We start from the raw sequence: 23,255 nt of genomic DNA, 5'->3' as shown, positions 1-23,255 counted from the left end.
GTCTCTGGAGCGCTGCGCTGTTGGGAAGAAACTCGTGCGCTCTTCTATAGTCTTGTGTGGGTGTTATAGCATGTGTCTCGTGGGACCTGGAGTCCTCCGCTCTTCTATAGTCTTGTGTCGGTGTTATAGCATGTGTCTCGTGGGACCTGGAGTCCTCCGCTCTTCTATAGTCTTGTGTCGGTGTTATCGCATGTGTCTCGTGGGACCTGGAGTCCTCCGCTCTTCTATAGTCTTGTGTCGGTGTTATCGCATGTGTCTCGTGGGACCTGGAGTCCTATGCTTTCCATTTGTTTTGTGCTGAGAACGTCTCAAATCTTCTTGTTTTTTATTAGCAGTATACTTCACTGATGTCTCGGTAATATATTTGAAAAATCAGCTGTATCTTAAACTTAGTCGTAAGAAAAGGTAGGTTTATTTGTGGATTCATTTGATGGAAATTTGGACTATGAATTTTGGTCTAGTTGAGAGGAAGCGGTGGAATTCTGTAGATAGAAGTAATTAAGTTGTATTTGTCAGTACATTTGATATTTTGTTATTTTAATCTTTATCTTTACTCTGCATTGTTGGAAAGGGACCCGTATTTAAGAATTTTACTGTTAGTCTACAGCAGTTGTCTACAATTGAATTTTATTTAAAATAATCTAGACTGACTCAGTTTTGCATCAACAGTTTGTGCACATGCATCAGCGACAGATGTTGGATCAATTAATTTGTTGTTAGGATTATGTAAAACATTTCGCAGTATGTGACAACAGAAATAATTGTTTTTCCCCCACATTATTTTCATTTTTTTCTATAATTTTCTCATTTATGTAGCATCCATATGGTGTACTGAGCACTGACCAGCCTTCCCTTGTACCCTTTGTGTTTTCCTTAGTTGTCAAGGGACACTGTTCAGCTCCCCCCCATCAAACAATAACAACATCACTATCCTGTTCAAGGATTTCATTGCTTTGATTACAGCTTGTCATTCTGATTAGCTCACCTCAAAATTCATGTTTGCCGATATAAATAACATTGAGTGGTTTTCTGAGATGTACATGTTTTTTTAATGAAGAATTAGATAACTAGGCGTACATACTAAATTAAGCACAATCGCTACACTTGTGGGCATTGTAATGTCTCCCTGTGATCTGCATGAAAATAAATGGCGTTAAATGGTTCATTTCGATATTTGTCACATGACGACTTGTTTGAGGAGGGTTCTGCATGTTTGGAGCTCTGAAATTCACTGTATAGACAGATCGACTGGTGAGGTCACTGTCACTGAATCTCACACCGTTTGTATTGATGCCTCTCTCCCTTCCTCTCTCTTTCCCCTGGTTCTCTCACCATTCTCTCACCTTCACCTTCCCCTTACTCTCTGGCTGACACCTTTCTCTGCCCCCCCCCCCCCCCCCCCCCCCTTATCATTCTCTCCTCAGGGGCACAATATGCCAGCAGCACCAGAGCCCCTCCCCCTGGTGATACGCCGGCCCTCTGGTCAGAAAACCCCTCCCAGTCCGAGTCCTGCCCCCAGACCGGCACTATCTCCTGGCAGGCCGAGATCCATGCTGCTCGTAACTCCCAGGGCGACGTCTCCCAGAGCATGAGCGCCCGCAACTCTGTCCCTGGGGCCACGCCTGCACCGGTCGGCTCGTTGTCACAGAGGAAGAGGCAACAGTACGCCAAGAGCAAGAAGCAGGGCGGCTCCACCAACAGCAGGCCGCCCAGGGCCCTGTTCTGCCTCACTCTGAACAATCCCATCCGCAGAGCCTGCATCAGCCTCGTGGAGTGGAAGTATCCTTTCTGGGGGTCTCAATTGAGATATACAGGGACTCTCTGTGTCCACACATGGAAAACACCTGTTGATGTTGGTCTATTAGTTTACAGGCGAAAGCAGTTCATAATAGTAATTATGGCAAGTTTCATCTCCCAATAGTTAACATCAGGCCCCCTTCCAAGCAACAAACAAAATCATTTATGTTGCAGTCTCCATAGTAAATGTTTTCAGCTAAAGAAGAGAAAAGACTATCAGACCAGACCCCAACTGAAAACACTCTATCAGACCAGACCCCAACTGAAAACACTCTATCAGACCAGACCCCAGGTGGAAACACTGTGTCAGACCAGACCCCAGGTGGAAACACTCTATCAGACCAGACCCCAGGTGGAAACACTCTATCAGACCAGACCCCAGGTGAAAACACTCTATCAGACCAGACCCCAGGTGGAAACAGTCTAAAGAGTTCATTAAAGTTTAGTTCTGAATGCAGCCACCACAGAAAGTATCCAGTGTGTTTTCTAAAGATGATGCATTAAGACAATCCCATGATAAGGAGTAATTTCTCTACCATATATCAACATGACGATGTTGCTGTATTTAAACATGTTTGCTTTGATCATTGTTTTTTTTACTTCATAAGATCCAAGATCATTTCTGGATTTCCCCCCTGCCTTTACATGACTGCGATGTGCTCTATCTATTTATACTCACGTATTGACTGTGTGCTTTGAACATTGTTCCTTGACCGTGTGCCTCAGACCCTTTGATATCTTTATACTGCTCTCTATTTTTGCCAACTGTGTGGCCTTAGCTGTTTACATCCCCTTCCCTGAGGACGACTCCAACTCCACCAACCACGACCTGGTGAGTAGTCTATTCAACCCTACAGTATAGCTGGTCTTCAGGAAGTGGAAATGGTCTATTGTATTTCTGTGATTCTTTTCTTCTTCTATTGAATACTGAATTGACCGTGGCATGGGGTGGACCATGTTACACCTTCATCAGAGTACGTCTGCTGAATCAGGGTACATTCAGGAATTGCACTGTTTTATGGCTGAAACGCATTGGTTCTACTTTTTAATAATAAAGATGCTTTTCATTTAATTCCATTGTCCTCCAAGAGTTTCTGAATCTCTTCTCTACTCCTGTACCCTGTATGGCGTCAGGGGTTTCCTGACACCATATGGTAATGTATCATGCTTCTTTTGTTGACCTAAACGGTATGCTACGCTAGTCTGTTCTGGAGGTCATCAGTCCTGTGTGTCACACCCAGTCTCTTCCACATACAGTAGTGAGGGCTTGGAGAGAAACCCTGTTAGTTTGTTTATGGTGCTGATATAATCATACACGCAGACTGTGTGTGCAGTGTAGCATAACAGCAACGAGTAATTTAAAATGATGAAATAGAATCATTTACAATGAGCAGTTATAATTAGAATTAAAATGATAGTTCTATGACCAGTTATATGTCAATCGACAGTCTTTAACAGTGATCAGAAAACAGATGAATTAACTAGATGTAACAGGTGCCTGTCAAATGTCTTATTCAATTCCATTTTGACACCCAGCTGTATACTTGTGTGATAGATTGACCATCTATGTCAGTTCTATTCCATCTCCCAGCATGCACTGTATATCCAATGGCTTGCCAGTCTCTAGAAATAAACTACAAATCAATTTGATCGTCAGGCCTCTAACTGTTAGAATGTGAAAAGATGGCTGTCCCCTTTAGATTATTTATACTGGAAGACACATGCCCAGACACATGGCCATGATCCCTAAACAGATGGAGGAAACAGAGTAGTAACGCTCCCCAAGTCTCTAGTCAGCAGCATCTCCTGTCCAACCTTTATTTGATGGTTTTCACTATTCTGAGTTCTCGTCAGAATAAACAATAGCAGGAAGGAAATCATATAATTTATTGATGTTGGACATTTCTTGTGGTATAAGTCTGTTTTGAACACATTTTGAGAGAGAAATGTACAGCGTCACCGCCTCTTGTTTCTTGTGTATGACTTGTATAGAAGCAGTAGGCAGTATTGCGTCGACAGGGGAAGATGCTGTTTCCGCCATCATGGTTATTATTGAAGTGAAAGCTAGAGTGAACTGAGTCACTGATTGGTTTTCCCTTAGGACAGTAGTTAGGTCAAATATTTCTAAAATTATACTATCAACATCTGACGATTTGTACTGTGAAACCGTAGAGATTCAGGTGATTGGGACATGTTATCTTCCTGTCTTTGTTAAAGCAGATAGTTTATGGTATCTAAAGTATTTCTGGGAAATGTGGTTTTAGATTTCTTTGAACCTGTTGTGTGAGTTGGCATGAGTTAGCTACTTTCCAGTGTCTTTGCACAACAGACAGACAGACAGACAGACAGACAGACAGACAGACAGACAGACAGACAGACAGAGACAGACAGTTGCATCAAGAGAGAGGAGCCTGCGTCATATGGCCTTTCCTTGTCTGCTCTCACAATAACATTACTGAACAGGGAGGGGTGTGTCTGTGTGATTCATGCTAGCATGAATTAAACCTAAACCAACAGGTGTGTGTGTGTCTGTGAAAGGGCCTAATCTGTCAAAACCTTGAATCCACTCTCTCATAGGGGGTAATAGACATTCAAACACTGTAATGGATCAGTAGAAGTTCCGATCGGGAGCATGAATGAGTGTGTCTGGAGGAGGATTGAGTGTCCTGCTGTGTGACGGTCTCTTAGGGGCTTGAGACCTTCTCCCTCTCAGTGTGTATCATTGAGCATGACTACTCACGCCAGTGTGGCTCTTGATCTGTGGGAATATGTGCTAGGAATATCCTAGTGTGTGTGTGTGTGTGTGTGTGTGTGCATGCATGCACACATGTGTGTCTCTGTGATTGTGTGTGTGGCCAGGTTTGGAGGATTAAGCTGTGCTGTGGATTAGTGGGTAGTAGATGAGGTTGTGCAGAGGGAGAGGGGAGGGGGAGAGAAGGAGAGAGAGGGAGAGGGGAGGGAGAGGGCAGGGTGTAGGCCGGGAGATGGAGGGTGGGCAGGGTGTAGGCCGGGAGAGAGGGCAGGGTGTAGGCCAGGAGAGGCAGAGGGGGCAGGGTGTAGGCCGGGGCAGGGTGTAGGCCAGGAGAGGGAGAGGGGGCAGGGTGTAGGCCAGGAGAGGGAGAGGGAGCAGGGTGTAGGCCAGGAGAGGGGGCAGGGTATAGGCCGGGGCAGGGTGTAGGCCAGGAGAGGGAGAGGGGGCAGGGTGTAGGCCAGGAGAGGCAGAGGGTGTAGGCCAGGAGAGGCAGAGGGTGTAGGCCAGGAGAGGGAGCAGGGTGTAGTCCAGGAGAGGGAGCAGGGTGTAGGCCAGGAGAGGGAGCAGGGTGTAGGCCAGGGAGAGGGAACAGGGTGTAGGCCAGGCCAGGTGAGGGAGAGGGGGCAGGGTGTAGGCTGGGGCAGGGTGTAGGCCAGGAGAGGGAGAGGGGGCAGGGTGTAGGCCAGGAGAGGGTGCAGGGTGTAGGCCAAGAGAGGGAGCAGGGGCAGGGTGTAGACCAGAAGAGGGTGTGGGGGCAGGGTGTAGGCCAGGAAAGGGGGCAGGGTGTGGGGCAGGGTGTAGGCCGGGGCTTGGTGTAGGCCAGGAGAGGGGGCAGGGTGTAGGCCGGGGCTCGGTGTAGGCCTGGAGAGGGGTATAGGCCGCGCGTGGGAGGTGGGTCTGTGGAACGAAGGAGGGTTTAACAGTGGATAATGTGACTGTCTCTGTTTGGGTCTGACCCCTGCTGTGGCTCTGGCTGTGGCTGAATGATGATTAGGATCATATTGAGCTTGGCTATGATTTGGTGGGTACTTATACTTATGACCTTTGACCACTAGCATACTGCATGGCCAATTCATATAATTCATAATCCAATGAGCGAGCCAGGACCCAACAGTTACAGCATAAACAAACAGTATATGTATGTGTATATGTATGTACTGTATGTATGTGTATATGTATGTATATTTTTTACTGCTCTAGGGATATAATTATTGTTTGGATAACCTTATTTATTATTATGTATTGATTTATATCAATTAAAAAAACAACTTTTTATGCGATGCGCACTGCAGAGAACACCGGAATAAGAATTATCACAGAATTATCTCAGTGAATAATTGTAATGTTTGGTTATTTGACAACTAATCCCGTAAGGGATGTTTTGCCAACTGGCGATTTGACACAAAAATAAAATGTCATTAATTCATTTTTAAATAAACATTTATTCAACAGTTCAATAACACTGGAAAGCCAATCCAAATAAAAACACCACGGACTGATGTTTACTGTCCTTTGTGTTACTCTGTTTGGGGATTTTATTCCCCAGAGATACTTTCATGTAGAGAACAATTGTTTATGTGTGGTTTATTTGATTATGTGTTGTCAAGGTCTCCGTTTAGATGGAATAGGATGGCTGAATCCGTCCAAATATTTAGACCGTATGTTAGTTGGGATCTGAGATAAAGCTTTTTTTAATGTTACTGTTACTCAATGAGTTGTAAGGGAGAGTGTCGCAGCAGTCTAAGGCACGGCTTCACTACAGTCCCTGGTTCGAATCCAGGCTGTATCACATCCGGCCGTGATTGGGAGTCCCATAGGGTGGCGCACAATTGGCCCAGTGTCGTCCGGAGTAGGCTGTAAATAAGAATTTGTTCTTATCTGACTTTCCGAGGTAAATAAATCAAAAGTAAGGGGTTTTGGGCTGCATTCCCATTCTGAGCCTAACAGACATTGTCTTGGAGAAAAGGCATAAAGCCATGTTAGTGTTTTAAAAGGTCTTCCTGTCTTAGTGGGTGAATTTTCCCTCTGCATTTAGAACCAATTGTGTACATATGTGTGTGTGTATATGTGTGTGTGTGTGTTTCCATATAATATGTGTGTGTTATCCATGACATATTCAACAAACAGCATTCTGTGCAGACAAAATGTATCGTGTGTGTGTGTCTTATTCCCGAAGAAAATGTCAGGTTGCGTCTTACTCTCTGTTAGGGATTAAAGGTTTTGCCAGAAAGGAGAGGAAATGAGACTCAGGCTAAACAGCATACTGGCCGTGTGCGTGTGTGTGTGCGTGTGTGTGAGAGCAAGAGCGAGATAGAAAGATAGAGGCAGACTTTTGGTGAATGTGTTCAGAGGATTTCTTTATTCCACTGTAAGACTCTCTGTCTCCCAGTCTCACTGTTTATTTATTTCTCTTGAAGTCTGATAGATTGACTACCTACTAAAAACTTTAGTAATGGGTTGTAAAATCTATCTAATTAGAAAAATGGAAATGTTGGCTGAGATACAGTGGCCAGCTTGTGTACGAACAGTACTTCCCCAGGATGGTGAGTTCTATTATTTTGGTGGCGTTCCCACTTTCCACTGTTTGGGTTGTGTTACTCAAATCAAATCAAAGTTTATTTGTCAAACTCACAGGTTACAGCATAGTATACTCAATACAATGAAATGCTTACTTGTCAGCTCTCCTCTCATTAGAGCAACAGTTACAAAATAAGTACAGTATAGTTGAGTGCATGGTTATAATGCTACTCTAAGAACACTGGTGTTCGTATGAAAGGTCTTATCCCCATTTGAGACCACGTACACTGAGTGTACAAAACATTAGGAACACCTGCTCTTTCCATGACATAGACTGACCTGGGGAATCCAGGTGAAAGCTATGATCCCTTATCGATGTCACTTGTTAAATCCACTTCAATCAGTGTAGCTGAAGGGGAGGAGACAGGTTAGAAAAGGATGTTTAAGCCTTGAGATAATTGAAACATGGATTGTGTATATGTGCCATTCAGAGGGTGAATGGGCAAGACAAAAGATTGAAGTGCCTTTGAACCGGGTATGGTAGTAGGTGCTAGGCGCACTGGTTTGAGTGTGTCAAGAACTGCAACGCTGCTGGGCTTTTCACACTCAACAGTTTCCCGTGTGTATCAAGAATGGTCCACCACCCAAAGGACTTCCAGCCAACTTGACACAACTGAGGGAAGTGTTGGAGTCAACACGGGCCAGCATCCCTGTGAAACGATTTCGACACCTTGTAGAGTCCATGTCCTAACGAAGTGAGGCTCTTCTGAGAGCAAAAAGGAGTGCAACTCAATATTAGGAAGCTTGATGTTCATTATTGTTCACTATAATAGCACAGTACAGTTTAAACTGGGGCTTGGGAGGGTGGCAGTGCTGAGAGCAGATATCCATTGATCGTGTCATGCTCCCAGAGCTGTGTGGTGCGTGACAGGGTATGAGGCTGGGCGAGGCGCTGCACCCCAGGCAGCATTATTACGGCCTCATTTCAGCTTGCGCCTCATTACAAACAGGAAGTGCTGTGTTGTCCTCAGGGGGAGCCGGCCGCCTCGAGACCAACACACTGAGCCTGGATGCTGGGCTTTAAAATTAGACACACACACACGTAGTACACGTGCATCATGATGACACACACACACGTAGTACATGTGCACCATGTGGACACACACACATACGTAGTACACGTGCACCATGTGGACACACACACACACGTAGTACATGTGCACCATGTGAAAACACACACGTAGTACATGTGCACCATGTGGACACACACACATACGTAGTACACGTGCACCATGTGGACACACACACGTAGTACACGTGCACCATGTGGACACACACATACGTAGTACACGTGCACCATGTGGACACACACACATACGTAGTACACGTGCATCATGTGGACACACACACATACGTAGTACATGTGCACCATGATGACACACACACGTAGTACACGTTCACCATGATGACACACACATACGTAGTACACGTGCACCATGATGACACACACATACGTAGTACACGTGCACCATGATGACACACACACGTAGTACACGTGCACCATGATGACACACACACGTAGTACACGTGCACCATGATGACACACACACATGTAGTACACGTGCACCATGATGACACACACACACGTAGTACACGTGCACCATGTGGACACACACACATACGTAGTACACGTGCACCATGATGACACACACACACACACGTAGTACACGTGCACCATGTGGACACACACACATACGTAGTACACGTGCACCATGTGGACACACACACATACGTAGTACATGTGCACCATGATGACACACACACGTAGTACACGTTCACCATGAAGACACACATACGTAGTACACGTGCACCATGTGGACACACACACATACGTAGTACACGTGCACCATGTGGACACACACACATACGTAGTACACGTGCACCATGTGGACACACACACATACGTAGTACACATGCACCATGATGACACACACACACACACGTAGTACACGTGCACCATGTGGACACACACACATACGTAGTACATGTGCACCATGATGACACACACACGTAGTACACGTTCACCATGATGACACACATACGTAGTACACGTGCACCATGTGGACACACACACATACGTAGTACACGTGCACCATGTGGACACACACACATACGTAGTACATGTGCACCATGATGACACACACACGTAGTACACGTTCACCATGATGACACACATACGTAGTACACGTGCACCATGATGACACACACACATGTAGTACACGTGCACCATGTGGACACACACACATACGTAGTACATGTGCACCATGATGACACACACACGTAGTACACGTTCACCATAAAGACACACACACACACACGTAGTACACGTGCACCATGATGACACACACACGTAGTACACGTTCACCATGATGACACACACATACGTAGTACACGTGCACCATGATGACACACACATACGTAGTACACGTGCACCATGATGACACACACATACGTAGTACACGTGCACCATGATGACACACACGTAGTACACGTGCACCATGTGGACACACACACATGTAGTACACGTGCACCATGTGGACACACACATACGTACACGTTCACCATGATGACACACACACACACGTAGTACACGTGCACCATGTGAAAACACACACGTAGTACATGTGCACCATGTGGACACACACACATACGTAGTACATGTGCACCATGATGACACACACACGTAGTACACGTGCACCATGAGGACACACACACATGTAGTACACGTGCACCATGATGACACACACACACATACGTAGTACACGTGCACCATGTGGACACACACATACGTAGTACACATGCACCATGTGGACACACACACATACGTAGTACACGTGCACCATGATGACACACACACACACACACGTAGTACACGTGCACCATGTGGACACACACACATACGTAGTACACGTGCACCATGTGGACACACACACATACGTAGTACATGTGCACCATGATGACACACATACGTAGTACACGTGCGCCATGTGAAACACACATACGTAGTACACGTGCACCATGATGACACACACATACGTAGTACACGTGCACCATGATGACACACACGTAGTACACGTGCCCCATGATGACACACACACATACGTAGTATACGTGCACCATGATGACACACACGTAGTACACGTGCACCATGATGACACACACGTAGTACTCGTGCACCATGATGACACACACATACGTAGTACACGTGCACCATGATGACACACATACGTAGTACACGTGCACCATGATGACACACACACATACGTAGTACACGTGCACCATGATGACACACATACGTAGTACACGTGCACCATGATGACACACACATACGTAGTACACGTGCACCATGATGACACACATACGTAGTACACGTGCACCATGTGGACACACACACATACGTAGTACACGTGCACCATGATGACACACACACGTAGTACACGTGCACCATGATGACACACACATACGTAGTACACGTGCACCATGATGACACACACACATACGTAGTACACGTGCACCATGATGACACACACACATACGTAGTACACGTGCACCATGATGACACACACACACATACGTAGTACACGTGCACCATGATGACACACACACATACGTAGTACACGTGCACTATGATGACACACACACGTACGTAGTACACGTGCACCATGATGACACACACACACGTAGTACACGTGCACCATGATGACACACACACATACACAAATCCTAAATCTTAAGCTTTGACACATAGTTTAGGGAATGCTATTAATTCACCCTCACGCCAGAGGAAAACACTGTTCTCAGTCCCCTCACTAGATAACCTAAATGTTACCACAGCAGAGTGTGTGGGCAGGCGTCTTACAGCCGACTGGTTAGGGCTCAGAGCCAGCAGTCAGCAGTCAGAGACATGAATGGCAACAACAAAAGGAAAACAACACACTGTACAACACAACACAAAGACAGCCTCTCTCTTTCCTGGGACTGTGGAGAACAGAAACAAATGTTTGCATGCAGAACTCTACATTATCACTCATTTCAACTTAATGGTGTGAGAATGTTCTCCTTTTGACGCTCTAAATAATGACAAGGTCAACACATATCTGGATGAAATCTAGAGGAGAGAGGAGGACCAGCACTTACTGTTCCATTCCCTCCTGTTTTCTATAGTATTACCCTCACACTGTGATCATGCATGCAGTGTGTGTGTGTGTGTGTGTGTGTGTGTGTGTGTGTGTGTGTGTGGGTGGGTGGGTGTGTGGGTGGGTGGGTGGGTGGAATGTCAACAGAATGTTGTCCCGCAGAGTGGTTCTTGGGTCTGGGTGAGGTGTCAACAATTTTTCGTCACTGGTGCTTTTAGGTCTTGTGAAATGTCAACAGCAGTTGGCTTCACGCGTGTTAGTCTCATGTAACTTATTTTGTTTTGTGAAATGTCAACGGAGGATCTGTAGCAGTCACTGTATGTCCAGGCCCTAAAGTGGTTTGTGTTTTAGATGTTTTATTGTCACACACGTGTGTGTATATTCTATCCTATTGTTGCCTACGAGTTAAAAAAAATACTTGCCCTCATGGCTTTAGTTCCTCTGACGATAGTCATGTAGTGAACCAGGGATGTAGTGGCCCTGGTTCGGTCATTTTATCTCTGGTGGATGGGGATGTAGTGGCCCTGGTTCAGTCATTTTATCTCTGGTGGATGGGGATGTAGTGGCCCTGGTTCGGTTATTTTATCTCTGGTGGATGGGGATGTAGTGGCCCTGGTTCAGTCATTTTATCTCTGGTGGATGGGGATGTAGTGGCCCTGGTTCGGTTATTTTATCTCTCTGGTGGATGGGGATGTAGTGGCCCTGGTTCGGTCATTTTATCTCTCTGGTGGATGGGGATGTAGTGGCCCTGGTTCGGTCATTTTATCTCTCTGGTGGATGGGGATGTAGTGGCCCTGGTTCGGTCATTTTATCTCTCTGGTGGATGGGGATGTAGTGGCCCTGGTTCGGTCATTTTATCTCTCTGGTGGATGGGGATGTAGTGGCCCTGGTTCGGTCATTTTATCTCTGGTGGATGGGGATGTAGTGGCCCTGGTTCGGTCATTTTATCTCTCTGGTGGATGGGGATGTAGTGGCCCTGGTTCGGTCATTTTATCTCTCTGGTGGATGGGGATGTAGTGGCCCTGGTTCGGTCATTTTATCTCTCTGGTGGATGGGGATGTAGTGGCCCTGGTTCGGTCATTTTATCTCTGTGGTGGATGGGGATGTAGTGGCCCTGGTTCGGTCATTTTATCTCTGGTGGATGGGGATGTAGTGGCCCTGGTTCAGTCATTTTATCTCTCTGGTGGATGGGGATGTAGTGGCCCTGGTTCGGTCATTTTATCTCTCTGGTGGATGGGGATGTAGTGGCCCTGGTTCGGTCATTTTATCTCTGGTGGATGGGGATGTAGTGGCCCTGGTTCAGTCATTTTATCTCTGGTGGATGGGGATGTAGTGGCCCTGGTTCGGTCATTTTATCTCTGGTGGATGGGGATGTAGTGGCCCTGGTTCGGACATTTTATCTCTCTGGTGGATGGGGATATAGTGGCCCTGGTTCGGTCATTTTATCTCTGGTGGATGGGGATGTAGTGGCCCTGGTTCGGTCATTTTATCTCTGGTGGATGGGGATGTAGTGGCCCTGGTTCGGTCATTTTATCTCTGGTGGACGTGGATGTAGTGGCCCTGGTTCGGTCATTTTATCTCTCTGGTGGATGTAGTGGCCCTGGTTCGGTCATGTTATCTCTTTGTGAGATGGGGATGGGGGATAATGATAGGGATGATGATGAAGACAGAGATGTTGGGTGATGATGATGATGTGGATGAGAATTCTGCTGCTGCTGCTGATGGTGACGATGATGATGATGATTATGATGGAATGGAAGGATTGTAAACAGTGTGCTAGCTGTGAGAGAGCTCGTTTGTTTTAATCATGCCTTCTAAAGCCCAGTGAAAGCGGATTACTGCAACCATGCCTGTGCAGCTGGAACGTGCCTGGCTGCCTGCAGCCTGATGCCTGTTACACCATTTTGTCATCAAATGTCCCCTGTCATCAATCTCTCTCTGTTGTCAGAGAGTCATCCTCTCATTTCCTTTCTCAGCTGTTTCCTCACTCACTCACTCACTCACTCACTCACTTTTCTGGAACCATGATGATGGGTTATGGGGATAGAGAGATGGAGGGATGGAGGGAGCCGTGATTAGGTTGGAATGGGTTTGACTTGAGGGATTGATTTGATTTATTAGGATCCCCATTAGCCGACGCCAATGGAGACAGCTAGTCTTATAATGAAAAATACATTACAGACAAAATACTTAACAATTTACATACATACTACATGTTCATGTTTTTAAATGTATCTATTAGTTCCACATACATGTCAGTACATACACACAACACGTAGGTCACGTGGGGGAGAGGCGTGAGGTGTTGCTTTCTTTGTTGTTTGAAACCAGGTTTGCTGTTCACTTGCGCTATATAAGATGGAAGGGAGTTCCATTCCAACATGGCTCTGTATAATACTGTATGTTTCCTTTAATTTGTTCTGGACCTGGGGACTGTGAAAAGACCCCTGGTGGCATGTCTGGTAGGATAAGTGTGTGTGTCAGTGCTGTGTGTAAGTTCACTATGCAAACCATTTGGAAGTAACGTAGTCAGTCTTACCTCAACTCTTAGCCAAGAGAGACTGACATGCATAGTATTAATATTAGCCATCTGATTATAATGTAGAGCAAGATGTTCTGGACCAGCTGCTGCTTAACTAGGTCTTTCTTTGCAGTACTTGACCATGTGATGACAATAATCAAGATAAGATAAAACTAGAGCCTGCAGGACTTGCTTTGTGGAGTTAAAATAGGATAATCTCTTCATTACGGACAGACCTCTCCCCATCTCCCCAACCATTGAATCTATATGTTTTGACCATGACAGTTTACAATCTAAGGCAATGGCAAGTAATTTAATCTCCTCAACTTGTTCATTACCAGATACAGCTGAGGTTTAGAACTTAGGGAATGATTTGTACCAAATACAATGCTCTTAGTTTTAGAGATGTTTAGGACCCGTTTTTTACTGGCACCCCATTGCAAAACAGACTGCAACTCTTTGTTAAGGGTTTCCGTGACATCATTAGCTGTGGTTGCTGATGCATATATGGTTGAATCATCAGCATACATGGACACACATGCTTTGTTTAATGCCAGTGGCAGGTAATTGGTAAAAATAGAAAAGAGTAGAGGGCCTAGAGAGCTGCCCTGCGGTATACCACACTTTACATGTTTGACATTAGAGAAGCTTCCATTAAAGAACACTCTCTGAGTTGTATTAGATAGATAGCTCGGAATCCACGATATGGCAGAGGTTGAAAAGCCATAACACATACGTTTTCTCAACAACAGGTTATAGTCAATAATATCAAAGACTGCGCTGAAATCTAACAGTACAGCTCCCACAATATTATTATTATGAATTTCTTTCAACCAATCATCAGTCATTTGTGTCAGTGCAGTATATGTTGAGTGCCCTTCTCTATAAGCATGCCAAAAGTCTGTTATTTTGTTTACAGAGAAATAGCATTGTATTTGGTCAAACACATTTTTTTACAAGTTTGCTAAGAGCTTGCAGCAAGCTGATAGGTCTGCAGTTAGAACCAGTAAAGGCCGCTTTACCACTCTTGGGTTCCTGAGGCCTGAGGACAAAGACTTTCCTCTAGGCTCAGATTAAAGATATGACAGATAGGAGTGGCTATAGAGTCAGCTACCATCCTCAGTAGATTTCCATCTAAGTTGTCAATGTAAGAAGGTGTGTCATTATTGATCGATAACAATTATTTTTCCAGCTCTCCTACACTAACTTTACAAAATTCAAACTTGCATTGCTTTTTTTCATTATTCGTTTTTTTATACATGAGTGACGATAGCTCACTGTTCATTGATGGCATTTCCTGCCTAAGTTTGTCCACTTTGCCAATTAAGTAATCATTAAGATAATTGGCAACATCAAATGGTTTTGTGATGAATAAGCCTGTCACGCCCTGACCATAGTTTACTTTGTATTTTCTATGTTTTGATTGGTCAGGGTGTGATCTGAGTGGGTATTCTATGTTTCATGTCTTGTTTGTCTATTTCTATGTTCAGCCTGATATGGTTCTCAGTCAGAGGCAGGTGTTCGTCATTGTCTCTGATTGGGAACCATATTTAGGTAGCCTGGGTTTCACTGTGTGTTTGTGGGTGATTGTTCCTGTCTATGTGTTTTTCACCAGATAGGCTGTTTAGGTTTTCGTTTCGTTAGTTACGTTTTGTTTTGTAGTATTGTATTGGAGATTCGTGTTTCGTATTATTAATAAACATGGATCGTAAACCACACGCTGCATTTTGGTCCGACTCTCCTTCTCATATAGAAAAGCGTTACAGAATCACCCACCACCAACGGACCAAGCAGCGTGTCAACAGGCAGCAACAGCAGCGTAAAGAGGAATGGACATGGGAGGACGTTTTGGATGGCAAGGGCTGTTACACTTGGGAGGAGATACTGGCTGGAAGAGATCGCCTCCCATGGGAACAGGTGGAGGCACTTAGGAGAGCAGAGGCAGCCGGAGAGAGGAGCCGGCGATATGAGGGAACACGGCTGGCAAGGAAGCCCGAGAGGCAGCCCCAAAAATTTCTTGGGGGGGGGCTAACAGGGAGTATGGCTACGCCAGGTAGGAGACCTGCGCAAACTCCCTGTGCTTACCGGGGGGCTAGAGAGACCGGACAGGCACCGTGTTATGCAGTGGTGCGCACGGTGTCTCCAGTGCGGGTGCATAGCCCGGTGCGGTATATTCCAGCTCCGCGTGTCTGCCGGGCTAGATTGAGCGTCGAGCCTAATGCCATGAAGCCGGCTCTACGCAGCTGGTCCCCAGTGCGTCTCCTTGGGCCGGCTTACATGGCACCAGCCTTGCGCTCGGTGTCTCCGGTTCGCCTGCATAGCCCAGTGCGGGCTATTCCACCTCGCCGCACTGGCAGGGCGACCGTGAGCATTCAACCAGGTAAGGTTGGGCAGGCTCGGTGCTCAAGAGCTCCAGTGCGCCTGCACGGTCCGGTTTTTCCAGTACCACCTCCACACCCCAGCCCTCCGGTAGCAGCTCCCCGCACCAGGCTTCCTGTGCGTGTCCTCGGCCCAGTACCACCAGAGCCAGTACCACGCATCAGGCCTACAGTGCGCCTCGCCTGTCCAGCGCTGTCGGAGCCCTCCTCCTCTCCAGCGCTGTCGGAGTCTCCCGCCTGTTTAGCGCTGTCAGAGCTTTCCGCCTCTACAGCGCTGCCGGAGTCTCCCGCCTGTTCAGAACTGCCAGTTAGCATAGAGCTGCCAGTTAGCATAGAGCTGCCAGTTAGCTTAGAGCTGCCAGTTAGCAAGGAGCTGCCAGTCTGCAAGGAGCTGCCAGTCTGCATGGAGCTGCCAGTCTGCATAGAGCTGCCAGTCTGCATGGAGCTGCCAGTCTGCAAGGAGCCGCCAGAGCTGCCTGTCTGCAGGATGCCGCCAAAGCTGCCAGTCTGCAAGGAGCCGCCAGAGCTGCCAGTCTGCAAGGAGCCGCCAGAGCTGCCAGTTAGCATGGAGCAGCCAGGGCCGCCAGTCAGCATGGAGCAGCCAGGGCCGCCAGTCAGCATGGAGCAGCCAGGGCCGCCAGTCAGCATGGAGCAGCCAGGGCCGCCAGTCAGCATGGAGCAGCCAGTCAGCATGGAGCAGCCAGTCAGCATGGAGCAGCCAGAGCAGCCAGTCAGCATGGAGCAGCCAGAGCAGCCAGTCAGCATGGAGCAGCCAGAGCTGCCAGTCAGCATGGAGCAGCCAGTCAGCATGGAGCAGCCAGAGCTGCCAGTCAGCATGGAGCAGCCAGTCAGCATGGAGCAGACAGAGCTGCCAGTCGACCAGACTCTTCCAGATCTGCCAGTCGTCCAGACTCTTCCAGATCTGCCAGTCGTCCAGACTCTTCCAGATCTGCCAGTCGTCCAGACTCTTCCAGATCTGCCAGTTGTCCAGACTCTTCCAGATCTGCCAGTCGACCAGACTCTTCCAGATCTGCCAGTCGACCAGACTCTTCCAGATCTGCCAGTCGACCAGACTCTTCCAGATCTGCCAGTCGACCAGACTCTTCCAGATCTGCCAGTCGACCAGACTCTTCCAGATCTGCCAGTCGTCCAGACTCTTCCAGATCTGCCAGTCGTCCAGACTCTCTCAGATCTGCCAGTCGTCCAGACTCTCTCAGATCTGCCAGTCGTCCAGATTCTCCCAGATCCGCCAGTCGACCAGATTCTCCTAGATCCGCCAGTCGACCAGATTCTCCCAGATCCGCCAGTCGACCAGATTCTCCCAGATCCGCCAGTCGACCAGATTCTCCCAGATCCGCCAGTCGACCAGATTCTCCCAGATCCGCCAGTCGACCAGATTCTCCCAGATCCGCCAGTCGACCAGATTCTCCCAGATCCGCCAGTCGACCAGATTCTCCCAGATCTGCTAGTCGACCAGGATCTGCTGAAACCGCCAGCCAGCCAGGTTCTGGTAGTTTCTACTACCTGCCTGGGCTTCCTCTCAGTGCTGAGCTTCTTCTCAGTGCTGAGCTTCCTCTCAGTGCTGAGCTACCTATCTGTCCCGAGTTACCTCTGTCCCGAGCTGTCCCTCTGTCCCATGTTATCATTGTGGTGGGTAACCTATTTAGGGACGTTTAGGAGGGGGATTAAAACTGTCATGGAGTGGGGTCCACGTCCAGCGCCAGAGCCGCCACCGCGGACAGATGCCCACCCAGACCCTCCCCTATAGGTTCAGGTTTTGCGGCCGGAGTCCGCACCTTGGGGGGGGGGTACTGTCACGCCCTGACCATAGTTTACTTTGTATTTTCTATGTTTTGATTGGTCAGGGTGTGATCTGAGTGGGTATTCTATGTTTCATGTCTTGTTTGTCTATTTCTATGTTCAGCCTGATATGGTTCTCAGTCAGAGGCAGGTGTTCGTCATTGTCTCTGATTGGGAACCATATTTAGGTAGCCTGGGTTTCACTGTGTGTTTGTGGGTGATTGTTCCTGTCTATGTGTTTTTCACCAGATAGGCTGTTTAGGTTTTCGTTTCGTTAGTTACGTTTTGTTTTGTAGTATTGTATTGGAGATTCGTGTTTCGTATTATTAATAAACATGGATCGTAAACCACACGCTGCATTTTGGTCCGACTCTCCTTCTCATAAAGAAAAGCGTTACAAAGCCGTCTGATTCAATGAAAGATGGAGTTGAATTTGTCTTTCTGAAGATAGCTTTTGTTTTTCCTCCTCTCTGGTCGTTACCCACATAAGGCCATCCACACAGGGTCAGTCACAGTCACATGCTCCTCTCCTTCAGTCTTAAACCAGCTCCCCAATTCCCTGTGTTACTGATCCCATCACCAAACGTACCCAGTGACCAGCCAAACTGATGTAATGTTGTGACATTAGGTGGCCTTGGGTCTGGGACTAAAACACCAGAATGTGACTTTAATAAGAGCAGGGCTTAACCCCTGTCCTCGCAGGCCGGCCAGGAAGCAAATGCCACGACCAGGTTGTCCAGCCTGTCCCTGTTGTCACGCCCGAGCAACAGAGGTTTAGGGTTAAACTGCAACAGCAAGTCGGTGGGCGTTCTTTGGGACCTGGCTGGCACATTTCTCAGAGGTGTTATTTAACCTGTATTTTCCCGTAACGTCAACAATTGAAAATAGTACATAAATGTTATTTAGACGAGGGAATTACATGTCAAAAGACAATTTACATTTGTCAAAAAGTTTTTACATTTACTGATCATTTCAATCGTTTCAGGTCTATGTTAAACAATTTAAAGAGGGTTATGAATCAATTATTTTCAGAGAAAAAAAAAAAGAATTAACAATTAAATCTTGGTCCATATCAGTTGGGTCAAATAAATATGACCACTAATAACATTAAAAGGAAATATTTTTTAAATAAATTGTTTATAAATAAAACATATCAGTCTTCCAATAAACATTAACATTAACGTCCGTATTTATGGCAATGTGATTTAAGTAAATGCAGTGGTTTAGTTACTGTGGTTAAGGATCAGAATGGAGTTTTGTAGCGGGTGCTTGTATTGGTTGATATCTGCCCTTGTTTGTAGTATTTTATCTCTGTGATGAAGGGCTCAATGTCATAGGATCATACTGTAAAATGAGAAGGAGCTACAGATGAATAAACACACAGTATACAGACTTACATAAACACAGACGCGCATACACACAAACACACCACACAGACAGTGCTTATTCCTCAATGTACATGTGTTGGTTTTGAGCTTCTGTGTGTGTCTGTGTGGTGTGTGTTTGTGTGTATGCGCGTCTGTGTTTATGTAAGTGTGTGTACTGTGTGTTTATTCATCTGTTGCTCCTTCTCATTTTACATAAAGTGTCCTGCTACCATGACAACTGTGTCCATGGAGACTTGAGGGTGTCTGGAAGGAAGTGCTTGCCTCTGAGACTCTCTTTAACCAGGAAGAGCGATGAAGTGAAACTGCTCTATCTGCTGCTTGCCTGCCTGCACACTCCCTCCACTCTGTCTTCTCCACAACATAACCTGGCTGTGCCGGTGCAAAAATATATCAATCAATCAATCAAATGTCACCAAGTGCTTTACAGAAACTCAGCCTAAAACCCAAAGAGCAAGCAATGCAGATGCAGAAGCACAGTGGCTAGGAAAAACTCCCTAGAAGGAAGGAACCTAGGAAAAACTCCCTAGAAGGAAGGAACCTAGGAAAAACTCCCTAGAAGGAAGGAACCTAGGAAAAACTCCCTAGAAGGAAGGAACCTAGGAAAAACTCCCTAGAAGGAAGGAACCTAGGAAAAACTCCCTAGAAGGAAGGAACCTAGGAAAAACTCCCTAGAAGGAAGGAACCTAGGAAAAACTCCCTAGAAGGAAGGAACCAAGGAAAAACTACCTAGAAGGAAGGAACCAAGGAAAAACTCCCTAGAAGGAAGGAACCTAGGAAAAACTCCCTAGAAGGAAGGAACCTAGGAAAAACTCCCTAGAAGGAAGGAACCAAGGAAAAACTCCCTAGAAGGAAGGAACCAAGGAAAAACTCCCTAGAAGGAAGGAACCTAGGAAAAACTCCCTAGAAGGAAGGAACCTAGGAAAAACTCCCTAGAAGGAAGGAACCTAGGAAAAACTCCCTAGAAGGAAGGAACCTAGGAAAAACTCCCTAGAAGGAAGGAACCTAGGAAAAACTCCCTAGAAGGAAGGAACCTAGGAAAAACTCCCTAGAAGGAAGGAACCTAGGAAAAACTCCCTAGAAGGAAGGAACCTAGGAAAAACTCCCTAGAAGGAAGGAACCTAGGAAAAACTCCCTAGAAGGAAGGAACCTAGGAAGAAACTAGAGAGGAACCAGGCTCCGAGGGGTGGCCGGTCCTCTTCTGCTCTTCTGACTATATCGGATAGAGATTTAAAACCCATTCACGTCCTTGTACTGTATTTAGTACAATATCAAAATGCACCACTGAACAAATTATGTTTCGTGTAAATGCATGACATTTGGTGTCAAAGAGGACAGGCCACATTGACATTTTAACATTGTTATTATCTATCATACTTTCAGTACCAATCAAAATTGGGATTTTGAGAATATTTGAAAAAATCTTGAAATTTACATCATCATATGAATTTTGAAATGTATTACATAATTAAATTGTTTAAAAACAACATGTTCGATTCTTAATAATTGTTTGGACCAATATACAGTACCAGTCAAAGGTTTGGACACACTTACTCATTACAGGTTTTTTCTTAATTTTTACTATTTTCTAGATTGTAAAATAATAGTGAAGACATCAAAACTATGAAATAACACATATGGAATCATGTAGTAACCAAAAACGTGCTAAGCAAATCAAAATAGATTTTTATTTTATTCAAAGTAGCCACCCTTTGCCTTGATGACAGCTTTGCACACCCTTGGCATTCTCTCAACCAGCTTCACGAGGTAGTCAATTGGAATGCATTTCAATTAACAGGTGTGCCTTGTTAAACGTTATTTTGTGGAATTTCTTTCCTTCTTAATTGAGCCAATCAGTTGTGTTGTGACAAGCTAGGCGTGGTATACAGAAGATATCCCTATTTGGTAAAGACCAAGTTCATATTATGGCAAGAACAGCTCAAATAAGCTAAGCGAAACGACAGTCCATCATTACTTTTTAAAACATGGTCAGTCAATCCAGAAAATTTCAAGAACTTTGAGTGCAGTTGCAAAAGCCATCAAGCGCTATGACAAAACTGGCTCTCGTGAGGACCTCCACAGGAAAGGAAGACCCAGAGTTACCTCTGCTGCAGAGGATACGTTCATTAGAGTTAACTTCACCTCAGATTGCACCTCAAATAAATGCTTCACAGAGTTCAAGTAACAGACGCATCTCAACATTAACAGTTCAGAGACTGCGTGAATCAGGCCTTCATGGCCAAATTGCTGAAAAGAAATCACTACTAAAGGACACCAATAAGAAGAAGAGACTTGCTTGGGTCAAGAAACATGAGCAATGGACATTCGACTGGTGGAAATCTGTCCTTTGGTCTGATGAGTCCAAATGTGAGATTTTTGGTTCCAACCGCGTCTTTGTGAGACGCAGAGTAGGTGAACGGATGATCTCCACATGTATGGTTCCCACCGTGAAGCATGGTGGAGGAGGTGTGATGGTGTGGGGGTGCTTTGCTGGTGACACTGTCTGTGATTTATTTAGAATTTAAGGCACAGTCAACCAGTATGGCTACCACAGCATTCTGCAGCGATACACCATCCCATCTGGTTTGCTCTTAGTGGGACTATCATTTGTTTTTCAACAGGACAATGACCAAACACACCTCCAGGCTGTGTAAGGGCTATTTGACCAAGAAGAAGAGTGATGGAATGCTGCATCAGATGACCTGGCCACCACAATCACCCAACCTCAACCCAATTGAGATGGTTTGGGATGAGTTGGACCGCAGAGTGAAGGAAAAGCAGCCAATAAGTGCTCAGCATATGTGGGAACTCCTTCAAGACTGTTGGAAAAGCATTCCTCATGAAACTGGTTGAGAGAATGCCAAGATTGCGCAAAGCTGTGACTGAAAAATCTCAAATATATATTCTGATATGTTTAGCACTTTTTGGTTATTACAGGATTCCATATGTGTTATTTCATCGTTTTGATGTCTTCACTATTACTCTACAATGTAGAAAATAGTCAAAAATAAAGAAAAACCCTTGAATGAGCAGGTGTGTCCAAATCTTTGACTGGGTCTGTATATAAAAACAATATCTAAAGAAATCCACATACACTCACACTAGTTTACATTTAGTGAGTATGACAACATCCAACTTCAGATGCAGCTCATGCAAGTACCAAACATGTTCAGATGTCACCGGATGATTGATTCCCTAGAAGCTAGAAAGCCGGTGAGGCAAGGTGAAATACCACAAATAGAGCTAGATAAAGCCAGAATAATAATATACTTGTTGAACATAGCTATAGCCATCAGTCGTGCATGTTTTCATGATAATCACTGTTAAGTTTGTCAATGTCCCGACATCAGCGTTAGCTATTCTGCTACAGAACTTTTTGATGCGAGGATGCGTGTGCGTCACTTGAACGTGACATTTTCTTGTGAACATAAAATGGCTCTATATATGATGTTCGTCTGTGACTCTATTCATGCCGTTATTAATGGCTTGTACTCTGTTGACATTGTGCGGATTATGAATCCAGCACTAAAAATACACAGAGAAAAATATAAACACAACATGCAACAAATTCAAAGATTTTATTGAGTTACTGGAAATCAGTCAATTTAAATACATGTATTAGCCCCTAATCTATGGATATCACATGACTGGGATTATAGTGTGCATCTGTTGTTCACAGTTACTTCAATAAAAGGTACAGGCGTGGATCAGAAAACCAGTCAGTGTCTAGTGTGACCACCATTTGCCTCATGCAGCGCGACACATCTCCTTCACATGAAGTTGATCAGGCTGTTGATTGTGTCCTGTGGAATGTTGTCCCCTCCTCTATAATGGATGTGCGAAGTTGCTGGATATTGGCGGGAATGTCGATCCAGAGCATCCCAAACCTGCACATGTCTGGTGAGTATG

General features: G+C 45.7%; 1 protein-coding gene across 1 annotated transcript in view; it reads left to right on the top strand.

Annotated features, from left to right (window-relative positions):
• The window catches only part of LOC139368732 (voltage-dependent L-type calcium channel subunit alpha-1D-like), a 119,241-nt gene that overhangs the window by 1,996 nt on the left and 93,990 nt on the right, over positions 1-23,255 (top strand). The window contains exons 2-3 of the mRNA XM_071108028.1: positions 1,425-1,779; positions 2,524-2,629. Coding sequence (XP_070964129.1) covers positions 1,425-1,779; positions 2,524-2,629 — 461 coding nt within the window. The remainder of the gene's footprint in view (positions 1-1,424; positions 1,780-2,523; positions 2,630-23,255) is intronic.

Source organism: Oncorhynchus clarkii, chromosome 16 (genome assembly GCF_045791955.1).
Source record: "Oncorhynchus clarkii lewisi isolate Uvic-CL-2024 chromosome 16, UVic_Ocla_1.0, whole genome shotgun sequence".
NCBI lineage: Eukaryota > Metazoa > Chordata > Actinopteri > Salmoniformes > Salmonidae > Oncorhynchus > Oncorhynchus clarkii.
This window is presented reverse-complemented; position numbering and strand designations above follow the sequence as displayed.